This window comes from Ovis aries, chromosome 11, assembly GCF_016772045.2.
Source record: "Ovis aries strain OAR_USU_Benz2616 breed Rambouillet chromosome 11, ARS-UI_Ramb_v3.0, whole genome shotgun sequence".
NCBI lineage: Eukaryota > Metazoa > Chordata > Mammalia > Artiodactyla > Bovidae > Ovis > Ovis aries.
This window is the reverse complement of record NC_056064.1, coordinates 17,463,764-17,479,047: the sequence shown is the minus strand read 5'-3', so window position 1 is coordinate 17,479,047 and position 15,284 is coordinate 17,463,764. Positions and strand designations below refer to the sequence as shown.

At 42.8% G+C, this 15,284-nt stretch overlaps 1 protein-coding gene across 2 annotated transcripts in view; it reads left to right on the top strand.

The window, feature by feature from the left end:
- PSMD11 (proteasome 26S subunit, non-ATPase 11) overlaps nt 1-15,284 on the top strand; it is a 29,507-nt gene that overhangs the window by 11,607 nt on the left and 2,616 nt on the right. For both annotated transcript variants that reach the window (XM_015098506.4, XM_060395226.1), the window contains exons 4-10: nt 2,723-2,794; nt 3,189-3,246; nt 6,201-6,395; nt 10,475-10,619; nt 11,537-11,597; nt 13,346-13,408; nt 15,035-15,160. In XM_015098506.4, the coding sequence (XP_014953992.1) occupies nt 2,723-2,794; nt 3,189-3,246; nt 6,201-6,395; nt 10,475-10,619; nt 11,537-11,597; nt 13,346-13,408; nt 15,035-15,160 (720 nt within the window). The remainder of the gene's footprint in view (nt 1-2,722; nt 2,795-3,188; nt 3,247-6,200; nt 6,396-10,474; nt 10,620-11,536; nt 11,598-13,345; nt 13,409-15,034; nt 15,161-15,284) is intronic.

Genomic DNA, 15,284 nt, shown 5'->3' with positions numbered 1-15,284 from the left:
AGGATGAGATGGTTGGATGGCATCACTGACTCGATGGACATGAGTTTGGGTAAACTCCAGGAGTTGGTGATGGACAGGGAGGCCTGGCGTGCTGCGATTCATGGGGTCGCAAAGAGTCGGACACGACTGAGCGACTGAACTGAACTGAAGAGATCTAGAAGTGTTGGGGAGTTTAACACGAAGAGTATGCGAAAGGGATTTTCCTTGCCTTTTTGTATTTGGTGACTCATCATAAGTCAGATAGAGCTACACCATGGTCTTCAGCTTGCTGTGTTCCAGAAGCTGATGTGATTCAGGTTAGGTTCTGGTCATTTGCCTTGGAAGTGAGGCTGTATGGGTGGGGTAGGTGACTGAGGATTGGGATGGTTGGCAAGGAGAAGGGGAGTAGAGATTTAGGGTGAAGAGGGGAGAAAGAAGACAACCAGATCCTTAACCAAAGAGTGAGCTGAAATTCCAGAATTGATTTTACCTTCCAGGTATGTCTAGGCAGTGTCTTTGGGAGGCCATTTTTTGGTATAGTCTATCCAACTGAAGCATAGTAGCACATTTTAAGAAACCTTACATCAAAAAATCCTGTTGAATTAAATGGTTATTTTAATGGAAAAAAGGGAGTTTGTGCTACAGAATTTCACACTTAAAATAGTAGTTAACTTTTTTTTTCCCTTAGGAATTTAGTGAATAAAAGCATATAAAAAATGGTTTAGTGTTATTTACTTAAAGCTTAAAAACATTAATATCTAATTTGACTGTTTTAAGTTTTTGTACTCAAGTTAGGGCTTCCTCCAGAAGCATGGACTTCTTGTGTATTATCTATCCCCTTTATCAGTCATTGTTAGCATTAACAAAGCACAAAGCCTCTCGAACAAAAGGGCAGTGAGTGGCCTTTAAATTTTTTTTCTGAGAACTGACACGCTGGTTTCACCGATTATAATCCTAGATATTGCAAATCATGTACCCTGTAATTGGAAAGTGATAGTTCATGTAAAAATTCTCTGCTGTAGGAAAAATGTCTCTATTGACCTGAATTTACTAAGTGTAAGTTGAGATTGGGTCAGGTTCTGGTCCTAACAGCTGATCATGACCTTTGGTGGGTCACTTAACATCTGTACTGTCAGGGAAATGGGGACAGATGGGATGTTAGGGTAGAACTCAGTGTTTCTTAACTAGGGGTATATATCAGAGAGCCCAGCTTTTTATTCCAGACTGCTGAATCAGGAGCCTAGGCATTCATTTCAGCATTGTTAAACCTGCTGGGTAAAACTGTTGGTAAGTGTTTCTTAGTCCCCCAAAACGTGGAGGACTAAAGACTTTTATTTTTGTTGCTAAAAATATTCATCAAAATATTTTCAGCTCCATTCATGTATGAACAGAAATCTTACTTTGATTTTGGTTTTTAGAACATAAAACTGAAATTGTGATTGGCCTGCTTTTATTTCAGGTTTTGTAGAATTCATGAAGGTGGTTGAGTTTAGAGTTGGGGATTGAGTAGCCACTAGGGGTCCCCCTCTGGTGAGTTATAAAGTTTTCATTGGCTCTTGCTGATGAATCTTCCAAATACCATGTAAAGGCATTCATTTATCTACTGAGCTTTATTTTACCAGTTAGTTTTCTCGAAAGCTCAGTTTCTTCTTATCTTATGCTCTGATTGTGAATCTTAATATAAACTTGCAGTAACAGAAGTGATAGATGGTCTGCGGTACCTAATATGTACTTGGCAGAGCTCCTGTGGCAAGGATACCTGATGGCATGTAGACCACCTGGCTTAGAATGCTAAAGTTAGTTACTTTGTATGGGACATTGTTGCTTGAGTAGCAGGTAGAACTTGGAGTTCGGAGTTCTTTTATAGAAAGTTTAAAAAGCCCCTTTAAGTGTTAGGCTAATTTTAATTTCTTTTTGCTCACTTTCATACAAGCTAAGTTTGCTCTACTGTGATGAGAATTGTTACTTGCGCTTTGTAGACTCTGGAAGGGAAGAGTCAGCTGGGCCTTTTGAATCTTAAAAGCAACTGTTGGAAGAGTAAGACACTTGTACCTAGACTGAGAATTTCTCCCCTTTATGACTGATATAGTCATATGAACACATTACTGTTACTATTCAGGGAGAAATTTCTGCTTTAAAAATGTCTCAGCCATTATAGAACTAACTCTGCATTCTAGAACTGCATATGTAGTCTGGGTCCCTCCTGGGAAAGTAGATGAGGAATCTTGAAGACAAAGCTCTTTTCCAAAGGAGCACAGTCTAAGCACAAATATGTGTAAAAAGCCAAGTTGATTTTCCAGTATGCTATACATATTGAGCGGAGAAGGCAATGGCAACCCACTCCAGTACTCTTGCCTGGAAAATCCCATGGGCGGAGGAGCCTGGTAGGTTGCAGTCCATGGGGTCGCTCAGAGTTGGACACGACTGAGCGACTTCACCTTTACCTTTCACTTTCATGCATTAGAGAAGGAAATGGCAACCCACTCCAGTGTTCTTGCCTGGAGAATCCCAGGGATGGGGGAGCCTGGTGGGTTGCTGTCTATGGGGTCGCACAGAGTTGGACATGACTGAAGCGACTTAGCAGCAGCAGCATACATCTTGAGATACGGTGATCAAGGCATGCTCCTGAGACAGTAAACATGGATAGTAATGCATAAGGAGGAAATGACAGCTGTTCCCCCGAGCAAGGCTTGTGGGAAGAACGTGAGGACATAATGTTGCATATACTCTCTCCCTGTTGCAGGTCGAGTTGTGTTTAGAGTGCATCGAATGGGCCAAATCAGAGAAGAGAACTTTCTTACGCCAAGCTTTGGAGGTATGTGCCTGAGTTAGTACTGATCTCAGGTCTCTAGACGTTTGACAGACTGTGAATATAAATAACACCATCCTGATCAAAAGTATTTTCAGCAGCTTTGTATTATCTGTGCACCCAAAATGGTGAGTAGTAGACCTGCTCGTGTGAATTACTCTGGTTGAAGCTTTGATACAGACTTGCTGCTTGGCTCAGAAAAGTAAGCAGCAACGTGGTTTAGTCACTGGCTATAATAGATAATATCATGGGCTAGATGGTTTTTTTTTAGGCTGAATTTGATGCTATCATCAGGACTTGAATATTCAGCAGTAACAGTTCTGTGACTGTCAATCTTTGATTTCTTTCTTTGGCTTTTTTTCTCCCTTTTCCATCAGTCAATGCCTTTTCTCTTTCCTAGGCAAGACTGGTGTCTTTGTACTTTGATACCAAGAGGTACCAGGAAGCATTGCATTTGGGTAAGTAAGCTGGTGGAAGCTAGTAAAGTGTCTTAGCTGGCTCTGTATATGTGTGTGTGCGCGCACGCTCAGTCGTATCCGATTCTTTGCGACCCCATGGACTGTAGCCCACCTGGCTCGTCTGCCCGTGGAATTTTCCAGGCAAGAATACTGGAGCATTGCCATTTCCCCCTCCATCTTAGCTGGCTAAATGAATGTATTCTGAACCTGGGTACTCTTATTAGTTATGTATTAATAATTTATATTCTGCCTATATCTTAGAAGATTTAAAGTGGCTTACAATTACTGAATCTGTCATGGAAAAATGGCATTTAGAAGTTCTAAGAAACTGTCAACACTAGAGAACAAAAAGGTGAAACTGCAAGTATTTATTGACCTTTAAATTTACTATATCTGTTTATAATTATCATTAAAATAAATTTTAAAGATCAAAAAATTAACTGGATGTAAATACATACAGGAAACCTAAAGTGGGCCAGCTAAAGGCTTCTTTTGGCCTTTAAGCACCCTAAAATCTTTGCCTGCTGCTTTTAAAAAAATTAATGGATATAGCTGGACTATTTTCTCCAGGTGGAAGAACATGACTTTCATGATCTATTAAGTTGAAAAATTGCCAGTATGTAATTCTTATCCTGCGGAAGTGCTATTTTCATATGGTTCTAACAAGTAGCATTAAAAAAAAAAAAACTGCTTTAATAGAGATATAATTCACAGACCATAAAATTCACCCTTTGAAAGTGTACGGCCAGTGATTTTTAGTCTATTCACAAAGTTGGGCAACTGTCACCACTACCCGATTTCAGAACATTTTCATCACCCTAGAAAGTAACCTTGGATCCATCAGTTGTCACTTCCTGTTAATCCCCCATTCATTCTCTCTGTGTGCCCATCATCCCAAGGCAATCACTAATTAGTTTTTGCCTCTGTAGATTTGCCTTTTCTGGACATTGCACATAATGGAAACACACAGTGTATGGTCTTTGTGATTGGCTTCTTTCTCTAGCATGCTTTCAGTGTTCATCTATGTTGTAGCATGTAGCAATGCTTCATTCCTTTTTATTGCTAAATAGTACTCCATTGTACTATATTATCCCTTCATCAGGTTGATGGACACTGAGATTGTTTCCACTTTTTGGCTGTTATGAGTGCTGCTATAAACAGGTTTTCTGTGGACATGATTTTCTTTTGGGTATATACCCAGGAGTAGAATTCCTGGAATATAGTGACTCTCTTTAGCTTTTGAGGAACAGCCAAACTGCTTTTTAAAGTGGCCACACTATTGTCCATTCTCACCAGCAATGTATGAGGAGAGTTCCAATTTCTCTGCATCCTCACCAACACTTGCTGATATTGTCTGTTTTTAACTTAGCCATCTTAGTGGGTGTGAAGTAGTATCTCATATTGGTTTTGACTTACATTTCCCTATTGACTATGCCAAAGCCTTTGTGTGGATCACCACAAACAGTGGAAAATTCTAAGAGATGGGAATACCAGACCACATGACCTGCCTCTTGAGAAACCTATGTGCAGGTCAGGAAGCAACAATTCGAACTGGACATGGAACAACACACTGGTTCCAAATAGGAATAGGAGTACATCAAGGCTATGTATTGTCACTCTGCTTATTTAACTTCTATGCAGAATACATCATGAGAAACGCTGGGCTGGAAGAAGCACAAGTTGGAATCAGGATTGCCGGGAGAAATGTTAATAACCTCAGATATGCAGATGACACCACCCTTATGGCAAAAAGTGAAGAGGAACTAAAAAGCCTCTTGATGCAAGTGAGATGAGAGTGAAAAAGTTGGCTTAAAGCTCAACATTCAGAAAACGAAGATCATGGAATCCAGTCCCATCACTTCATGGGAAATAGATGGGGAAACAGTGTCAGACTTTATTTTTTGGAACTCCAAAATCACTGCAGATGGTGACTGTAACCATGAAATTAAAAGACACTTGCTCCTTGGAAGGAAAGTTATGACCAACCTAGGTAGCATATTCAAAAGCAGAGATATTACTTTGCCAACAAAGGTCCGTCTAGTCAAGTCTATGGTTTTTCCAGTAGTCATGTATGGATGTGAGAGTTGGACTGTGAAGAAAGCTGAGCACCGAAGAATTGATGCTTTTGAACTGTGGTGTTGGAGAAGACTTGAGAGTCCCTTGGACTGCAAGGAGATCCAGCTAGTCCATTCTAAAGGAGATCAGTCCTGGGTGTTCTTTGGAAGAAATGATGCTAAAGCTGGAACTCCAGTACTTTGACCACCTCATGGGAAGAGTTGACTCATTGGAAAAGACTCTGATGCTGGAAGGGATTGGGGGCAGGAGGAAAAGGGAATGACAGGATGAGATGGCTGGATGATATCACTGACTCGATGGATGTGAGTTTGAGTGAACTCCGGGAGTTGGTGATGGACAGGGAGGCCTGGTGTGCTGCAATTTATGGGGTCGCAAAGAGTCGGACACGACTGAGCAACTGAACTGAATGACTAAATTAATGATGTTGAGCCTGGGGAAGAAAAGGGGTATTTGGAGAACATTAGTATATCCTAATCTCTTTGCTTTCCCCACCAACCCTAGTTCCTCATGTTTCTTGTGCAGTCTTAGGATTATTGGACAGGCATAGAGTGAGATCAAGTGCCTTTCTGAACTGGATAAGTAATTTCAGCATTTTCTGGGTGGGGATTCCCACTTTATTTGAATCTTAGGAGTAAGCTCATAGCATTTTTGGCTGTAATGTCTTGTATGCAGAAAGGTTTCAAACAGATTTGTGTTTCTCTTTTGGAAAACAACTCCTTAGCAGAAAATTTAAATCTTATGAATAGATAACCTCTTTTATAGTTCAGGCAGGTTTCTTTATCCTGAGTGTTCTTATAAGGGTGAGAGAGGTAAATAGTACGGTATTAAAGTATTAAGATTGTAGCTAACAAAGGGGTATCTGTGTTTTCTTTCTCTAGGTTCTCAGTTGCTTCGGGAGTTGAAAAAGATGGATGACAAAGCCCTTTTGGTGGAAGTACAGCTTTTAGAAAGCAAAACCTACCATGCCCTGAGCAACCTGCCAAAAGCCCGAGCTGCCTTAACCTCTGCTCGAACCACAGCAAATGCCATTTACTGCCCCCCTAAATTGCAGGCCACCTTGGATATGCAGTCAGGTAACACCCTTAGAAACTCATGTGATGTTTTCTTAAAGCTCGTCTTACCTCACAGGTGGAAGGAATGGGGAGTTGGGACTGAAGAGTAAAATTGGTTGTTTTGGCTCAGGTTTCCTCAGGGAAACCAGTTGGAAGGCTACCCCTCTAACTAGCTGCCCCCCATCCTCTTCACTTGCTATGAACTGCCTAAATTATATTAAGAACTTGCTTATCTGTGGTTGAACAGGCAACCTGATTGTTGGCACCAGCATCCTAGAGAGGTCTCACTTAGGTTTTAGAAAGCTCTTCCTTCTCTTCCATCTTTGTCAGTTACTCAGGATGGTAACTGAGTATCACTTCTTTCCAGGACTGGACTAACCCAAGTGTCTTGACAGTTGGAGACCTTTGTAAAGCATGCTGGACTTTTCTAAAGGACCTCATATCAAGGCTGAGGAAAGGACTCCACCCCCAACCCCCACCCCTACAGGAGAGTGTAGTGAATTGCCTTCTTATGGAGTGTGGTAATTGGGCTGGCAGGCCATGGATTGGCAGTAGATACTTGTAGTCAGCAGCTTTTATTAGTTATGGTTTATTATCATTGTTGAAGGGTGTTGGGATTGGAGGCAGAGGACTAGTTTAAGGCAGAGGACTAGTTTAAGGCCTGGTGTTACCTCTTTGCAATCTTTGTTTTCACATAAAATTGTAAGAGGGAGATAACAGCTCCCAGGTGCTTGCCTCTCAGGTATTATAAATGTCAGTTGGCATGTTTTGTCATTCAGGTGAAGAGCAGAAGCTCTAGAAAATGGCTTTTCTAGGTTGAAATTTTAGTTTTGCGAATTTCTAGCTGTGTGATTGGGCAAGTTACTTAATTTATCTTTAGTTCATCCTAAAAATGGTGATGATAATTGTACCCCCTTAGAGGACGGTGGTGAGGAGTGAATGAGGTGATGAATGTAAGCTCTTATCACAGGGCCTGGCTTTGACCAGAACGGGCACTTTCCTGAAGCTCTTTCCTCATGGCCAGGAGCTGAGCTTGCAGCATGTTTCTCAGAGCAGATAGAGGCCATTTTTATGTGCACCTTCTTTATTTCTCTCTCCTCCCTAGAATTTGTATCACTGTCTGTTTTTACCCGTTATTAAGTGTGATCCTTCTGCCTGCCTTTATAAAAGTCTTCAGTTTTCCAAGTCCGGTTTTTTGTCTCCACTGGGATCTTCCTCTCAGTCTTTGAACTGCCCCAGCTGAAAAATCACAGTCCTTTGTCCTTTTAAAATTTCTGTCTTCTCCTTTTCAGTCAAGCTTATTGGAAAAGCTGGAAGAATATCATTACTTTGGTGTCCTTTGATTCCTTGCAAGACAGTTAATGCCCTGTAATCTCTGACTTTCGTGGAGATTGGACACTGCTGAGCACTCCAGGCTTCTCTGACAGCAGTGTCTCCTCGACTCTCCTCCCTTGACTTGTCCTCAGTCTCTCTTCCCTCTGTTGTCTCTCGAGTGTGGGTGTTCCTCAGTGTTGTTTTCTTAGTCCTTTTCTCTTCCTGGTCTCCCTTTCTCCTGTCTCATCTCATATTTTCCCGTGGCTTTAGTTACTGCGTAATACACAAATGGCCTCCTCATCCAGATTTCTGGTAGCTTCTCTCTCCCGAATTCCATACCTAAATGTTCTGTAGATCTGAATCTCAGCACATCAGAACCCAAAATTATTATTTAACTCTTCCCCTCAAACTATTCTTTTCTACGTTTCCTATTTTCATTAGTGGTATAATTACTGACTCAGGTGTTCAGGCTGTTCTCTTTGGAGTGGTTTGGATTCCCTTCCTCTTCTTCACCCTTCATATCCAGTCAGTCACCGGATGAGGTTGAGTCTGTCTCTACGTCTGCCTTTTCTTTTCCATCTCTGCAGTCACTGCTCTCATGAATGCCGTTGGACCACTGGCATGGTCTTTTCACTGCCCTGAACATCCCTGTCACTTCCCGATCCATCTTGCTTACTGGTCTCATTTTTTTGGAAACACAAATCTGATCATGTAAATCCAGTGCCTCTGCATTATCCTCTTTTAACAGTGCATTCTAAAGGAAGGCATTCTTTCTACGCTTATCTATGGTTTCAGTCCTAGTCACCAAATGACTTCCTGTGTTCTGCTTTTGTGTATTCTCTGCTTGGAATTCCCCTTTCCGTCTTGTCCCCTTGACAAAGTCCTGTGCATCCTTCTAGATCCAGCTTGCATGTCTCCTTTATAAACCCTGAGTGCCTTCTTCACTTTGGACTTCCTTGTGAAATGTGTATTCTTTGGTATGTATTACGATACTAATCTCCTCCTGTCTGTTTTGATGACTGCTGTGAGACTCTGAGCTGCTTCAGCACCTTATTCATGTTTATTTCCTCTGTAACAGCTATATCAGTGCTTGGCAAATGGTGGGCCCTTGTTAATATTGGTGTTGAATGAGTAACAGGCTAGTTTTTTGTTTTTTGTTTTTTTAAAAGTCCTATGCCAGTTCCGATGGTTATAGTCCTCATGTGGTGTACATTTGCTAATGTGTTTGAGAATGCAGTATACCAGTTCTTGGGCCTTATTTTACTTTTTTTTTTTTAATACCAGTCTTATTTTTCATCTGGTCTATTCTAGCTTTAGACGGGGAGGAAAGGAAAATGGGAATTTGTCTCATTGAATTTGGCAGTGTTAATAATAGTTTGCTGGATATTTTTGAGGGACATCTCCTTGGCTACAGAGCAGGGTGGGTTTTCTCCAGGCCCCTGTGTGCTTAGTTGCTCAGTCGTATCTGACTGTGTGCAACCCCATGGACTGTTTCTAGCCAGGCTCCTCTGTCCATGGGGATTCTCCAGGCAAGAATACTGGAGTGGGTTGCCATGCCCTCCTCCACGGGATCTTCCCAACGAAGGGATCGAATCCAGCTCTCCCTCATTGCAAGCAGATTCTTTACTGTCTGAGCCACCAGGGAAGTCCCCAGGCCTCTATAGTTAAGTATAAGGGCCTGATTCCTGTGGCCGCTAAACAGGAGGCTTTCTGGGTAAAGTAAAAGCCCTGGGTATGGCACATACCACTCAGTAGTGGTTATCAAGTAGAAGTTCCCAACTGGTGTGCCAGGCACACAGGTATATGACAGGTGAGTCAGAAACATGGATCCCCTGGGGTCATATATGAGCAGTTTCATCCTTTTACTCCAGAATACTGAGTACTTTCTTCTGCACTTTGCTGTGAAAAAAATGGGGAAGTTCTGAGGTGGACACATGGATGGGGCTGAGGCAGGGTTAGAACTGATACAGAGAATCTTAGGCTTAGCCTTTCAAGCTAGAAAGTACTATTTTTCATGTCATCCCAAGTGATAGCATAGGTTGGTAATAATTGCAGGTTCAGTCAAAGTTAGGCTTATTGGGAGCAAGCCAGCTTCTAAACAGCAGAGAATTGGTTAGATAAAAATAAGTAGCATATTAACCTAAAGAAATACTGCTTAACTGTGTACAGTTAGGTTCATGAATTTGGCATTATATGAAATTCATGTATTGACTGCATCACAGCAAAAGTATATCTATAAAATTGTAAATGACCAGTATCTGGAATGAGACTATATAAGAGGTTGGATTTTTTTTTTCTTCCCCCTCTCATGAAAGCTACTTAAAAATACCAAGCTTAGAAAAGTTATCAGAAAGAAATGGTTGATGTTATTAAAGCCAGTAATTTGGGCAGAGCAGGGAGAGATGTTTGGGTCGCCTTTCTGACTTGTGAAGATAATGTCATGGAGAGTGAGCATGGCCTGTCTAGTGGTTCCAAAGGATGGTGGGACTGCTGTGGTGAGGAGACGCATGAGGACCATATGTGGCTTTTAGGATCCCCTTTAGTTGGGTCTCTTAACTTGTTTGGGATTAATATTGGTAGATGATTGAACTGGGAGTTCAAAGACCTGGGCTCTAATCTCAGCTTTGCCACTAGATGGCAGTGACTTTGGGCAGGTCTTTTATTCTTCCCTGACCACATCAATAAGTAGATGAGGTTGGGATAGATTTTTGAGGCCCTTCTCAGCTGTGATATTTTATGGTTTTGTTACTTCATATGGTTCTTACCCTTTTCTTTTCAATGCCCAGGTATTATCCATGCAGCAGAGGAGAAGGATTGGAAAACTGCATACTCATATTTCTATGAGGCTTTCGAGGGTTATGATTCCATCGATAGCCCCAAGGCCATCACATCTCTGAAGTATATGTTGCTGTGCAAAATCATGCTCAACACGTAGGTATACATTAACTTGGGGGTATGAGCTCTCAGGTCCTTGGTCTAAGATTTTCTGCCATGTCAGGATAGCTTGAGCAGGGAGATCGGCCAGTTACAGAAGCAGTGGCTGCCACCTTGTGGGGTGCATAAGGTGGAGTGGGAGGATCAAAGCTAATCTAGAGCACTCTTCCTTCCTAGTCTTTTAGAACTGGGGAGACAGACTTGAGAAATATCCTTCCCAGCCCCTTGGAGTGTTCTCCTCAGCGTGCAGTTCTGTCCAGAGAGTTGCTGAGCACTGGGCAGAGGGCCGGGAAATGGCTTATAGAGCAGCACCAGCCACTAGGCCTCCCGGAATGGGGGGTGGCAGGAGAGGTTAGGGAAAGGCTTGAAAAAGGGCGACAGCGCCAAGTGTGGGCAGCTCGATGTCTCAGTGTTTTATAAAGAATTCTACAGAATTTTTCCACGTTTCTTTTTTGGGAATACATGAGATACTGACTGGGATTCTTTTTTGGATCTTGGGATTAAACAGAGCTTGTGTTTTTATAAGATCTGTTATACTGGGATTTGATCTATAAAGTCATTTTGCATAGCTTTTTTTTTTTTTTTTTTTTTGCCATGCTGTGCAGCTTGTGGGATATTTCCCCAACCAGGGGTTGCACCTGGGGCCACAGCAGTGAAATTAGGACTCCCAAGTCCTAATTATTGGACTGCCAGAGAAGTCCCACTAGGCCTTTCTTTTTTAAGTTGAGTTTTTCTGCTTTTCAGCAGTGAGCCCAGAGTGGAGAAAGCCTCGCTCCTATGGTGTGAGGGGTGTATGGATTTACAGGTGGGGGTTGATTACCTCTGTGGGCAGAGTCTTTTCACAGAAGAAATTTGCCTAAAAATAGAAACATAGCAAGCTAGAGCAATTGACCAAGTCTGTCTGTTTTTTCTAGCCCAGAAGATGTCCAGGCTTTGGTGAGCGGGAAGCTTGCACTTCGGTATGCAGGGAGGCAGGTAGGGGACGCCTTGACTGCAGTTTCGATCTCTGCTCACTCTGAGTGTGTGGTCAGTCACGGTGCTCATTGATCCCGTGCTCTTCAGGTCGCCGTTCTGCTTTTCATTCTGCCCTCCCCCGCTTATGTTCGTCAAGCTCCTTTAGTATAATTCCTGTACTGTTAGTTCTGGGCCTGAAAAGTCAGTGTTTGGTGCTCTTGTGGGTATCAGGTGGTTTGAGGAACTTAACTCAGAATTGAACTGTAGCATTTATAGTGGGTAGGTTGCATCTGGCTTCAACCAGAAAGTATATCTCCTATGAGCTTGGCTTGAAAATTGAATGTATGGAATACTACTCTTTAAGACAGTGGAGCCGGGTAAGGTCAGTTGCACATGTCCTTCAGAGAGGTTGGGTTAGATTACCTGGTGCAGAAACTAGGATTGATGGCTCACTTGAGGGCTTCTCACATCCATGCCTTCCCACTCATTTCCTGAGTTTGGGTGGTTGGTAGCCCTGTGTGAGATGCCTTATATGCCTGAGCGGGTAAGAGTGCTCTGGGTAAAGGTGATGTCTCAGATGTGTGCATCATCACTTCTGTGTATTTTGCTTGATTATCACTAGGAAGTAAAAGTAATCTTTCTAGGTTTTGAGTGCAGTTGTATCTGCAGAAACATTGGCCATCTCACTATATCTTTGACGGAATGTCCACTGCAGACGATCTCTTCCATCTATACAAATGGCCCTGATTGACTTTTCATCAGAAGAAGTTTCAGATCAGCTCCTCATTTTGACCAAAAGGATATTGGTTATTACCGTAATGAAAGACTCACTGTCATATCTAGAATTGGAGTTAAGGAGGTGGGCCAAGAGAGGTGAAGTGTCCAGAACATAAGGGCAGGTAACTAGTACAGGTGAAGTCAGACTTTGAGCTTGGGTCATCTGGCTCTGAGTTTCAGGCTATTCTCATCATTTTTCAGTCTGTAGGACAGATCCTGGGAACAGACTCTACTAATGATGAGTTTTGCATCATTTTTAAAGTCTGCTGTAGAAGACACTACCTTCCTTGTTTAAGTACAGAGGCTGGTACCAGAGGAGTTCCTTCTTGTTCTTTGTACCTTGATGACAGTTTTCGAGCAGGAGTCGGGCCCACCTCTCACATGATGAATGTTGTAGATTTCTTGCTGAGTGCAGACTTACTAGCTTGGTCAGGTGTCTTGTATAACCAGATTAGAGGTTGCCCCTCAACTGTTGATTATACCTTCATCACTCTGGGGTTTTAACATTCAGTGTAATATGTAGAGTTTTGATGCCTCAATCCCAATGAAAGTAAATCTTGGCTTATGTCCTGCACCAAACCCAGCAGAGTGAGTTTTGATAAAGCACAAGGTGTGATCAAGTCTCAGGGCAGGAAGGCACCTGGCCGGGGGTGTAGGTAGGGAATCTTGGAGGAGGGGGAAAGAATTCACACCTCTCTGGCCATTTTCCCTTTTAGCTTCTCATCTTTGGAGAATGCTTTATCAAAGCCTTTCTTTTGGGAAAACTTGGTACTTCCTGGTGTCTTCATGTCACTTCTGCTTTTGGAGGGAAACTGGCACACAGTGGTACTCCATTCCTCTGGCTTCTCTTCCAGGCCTCTGGAGAAGAAAAGTCATGGGGCAGGTTCTTCCTTCCAGCCAGGAATTGTGTGGATGAATCACGTTTCTTATGACCTGTGGAGATGTGAGTGTGCGGGATAGATCACTGTCACTCTTTTTCTCTTTATTCTTAGACAGAAGCATTAAAATGTGTGGCTCAGGCGAGCAAGAACAGATCACTGGCAGATTTTGAAAAGGTAAGCATGGTATTGGGTTGCTAGGGAACCAGGTGGAGAAGAGGGGCATTTAAGTACTTAAAATGTTTTTTCATCTTTAAATGCTTGCAGTTTCACAGGAAGTTGTAAAGATAGTACAGGGTGATCTCAGGTCCCATTCACCCAGTTTTCCCCAATGGTTGCATCTTAAATATCGTACAGTATCAAAACCAGGAAGTAGAGACTTGGTGGTCCAGTGGCCAAGACTCCCAATGCAGGGGGTCCAGGGGGCCCAGGTTCTATCCCTGGTCAGGGAACTAGATCTGTGCCATAACAAAGACCCAGTGCAGCTAAAATAAACAAATAAACATTAAGGAGCCCAGAATTAACAACTCTTCTCCCCACCCCCAAGAAGTAGTTAAGTGAAACTGTACTGTACAGTGAAACTTGAGTTGTGAGATCTCATTTATATACAGTACATTTCAGTTTCAGAAAGTTTTGTCATTGTTCTTGCACTTGATTTTTCACAACAAACCTATTACCTCCATTTTATGCTTGGGGAAGCTGGGATTTAAAGAGAATGCCTGAGTCGCATAGCTCACTTGCGTCAGGGTCTGACACAGGCACCGCGCGACGTGGTCTTAGATGTTCCTTCAGCTCCAGAAATGCCAGGTTTGCCTCTCCTCTGTGGACATCGGTTGTGATGTGTGCATCTGGGCTGAAAGACTCTTCCTTAGGATGAAATTCTAGGCTTACTTAGCCTCCTATGCCTTTTGCTCAATGTTTGCGAAGGTTTGGAAAGGGAGAAAAACCTGTATAAGCAGTAGGGTGAGACCTACACTTTTCTGAGTCTCCTTCCTGTTAATCTGAGTATAAAGACCAACTTAATAAAAACAAACCTAGATCCAGGAAGAAAAACAGAAACTAGACATTGTGGCTCTCTGACTGTCCCCAAGGTTCATCATCTTCCTTGAGGTTTCTTGTCAATTTCATTTCCTTACTTGGCTTGAATTGCTTGCTTCCCTTAACACGTTAAAGCACAGCTAAATGAGGCGGATACTGAAGAATATTATTAAAGATAAATAGATCACATACATGAATAAACAAAGAGTTCAGATAATTTTATCCCCAAATTTGGATGGAACGTTTCTAGCAGGGGTTTAAAAAAAGGACCACGATCAGATATTTGGGAAACACTAGGGCTAACAAAATTAGAAAGGGACTTTGTTTTCTGGTACCTGCAGCTATATAGTGCTGATATTCCTTATAAAACCCTAAGAGCTAGCTGTGGAATTCAGCATTTCCCATTATTTAGCATCAGAATTCCCCCGCTCCCACTGCCTTGGAGGCTGTGTTTGTTCTGTGAAACCCATATTGAAAACTGCTTGTGCAGTGAATTTGGCTTGTAAGCCGAGCTGCTCGTGGGGCTTGCGTGGTTTGAGTGGTCAGTGTGAGGCTTTCAGACAGAAACATGGTGTCTAGGGTAGGCTCCATCTTTCATTTCCTTGTGTTCCTTGTCTTCTGCCTCCATGGCGGTTCCTTCATTTCTGCAAACCCTCCAGGCCTCTTGGGTCAAGCGTGTAATTACAGGGCCAGCACACTCCGTAGGAAGCCGCAAGTAGCATGGCTTTCAGCCCTCCTCTGTGCCCTTCTCCACTCTCTTGGCAGGCCCTGACAGACTACCGGGCGGAGCTCCGGGACGACCCCATCATCAGCACACACTTGGCCAAGCTGTATGATAACTTACTGGAACAGAACCTGATCCGAGTCATCGAGCCCTTTTCCCGAGTACAGGTAAGAACCTCCTGGGGACTCCAGCTCTTCTCTGGTGGGAAGGGGTTTCTAGCTTGGCTTCCTCACCGTTGCACCTTCCCTTCCCACACTCATCCAGATGGGAACTCGCCACCAAGGGTGTGCC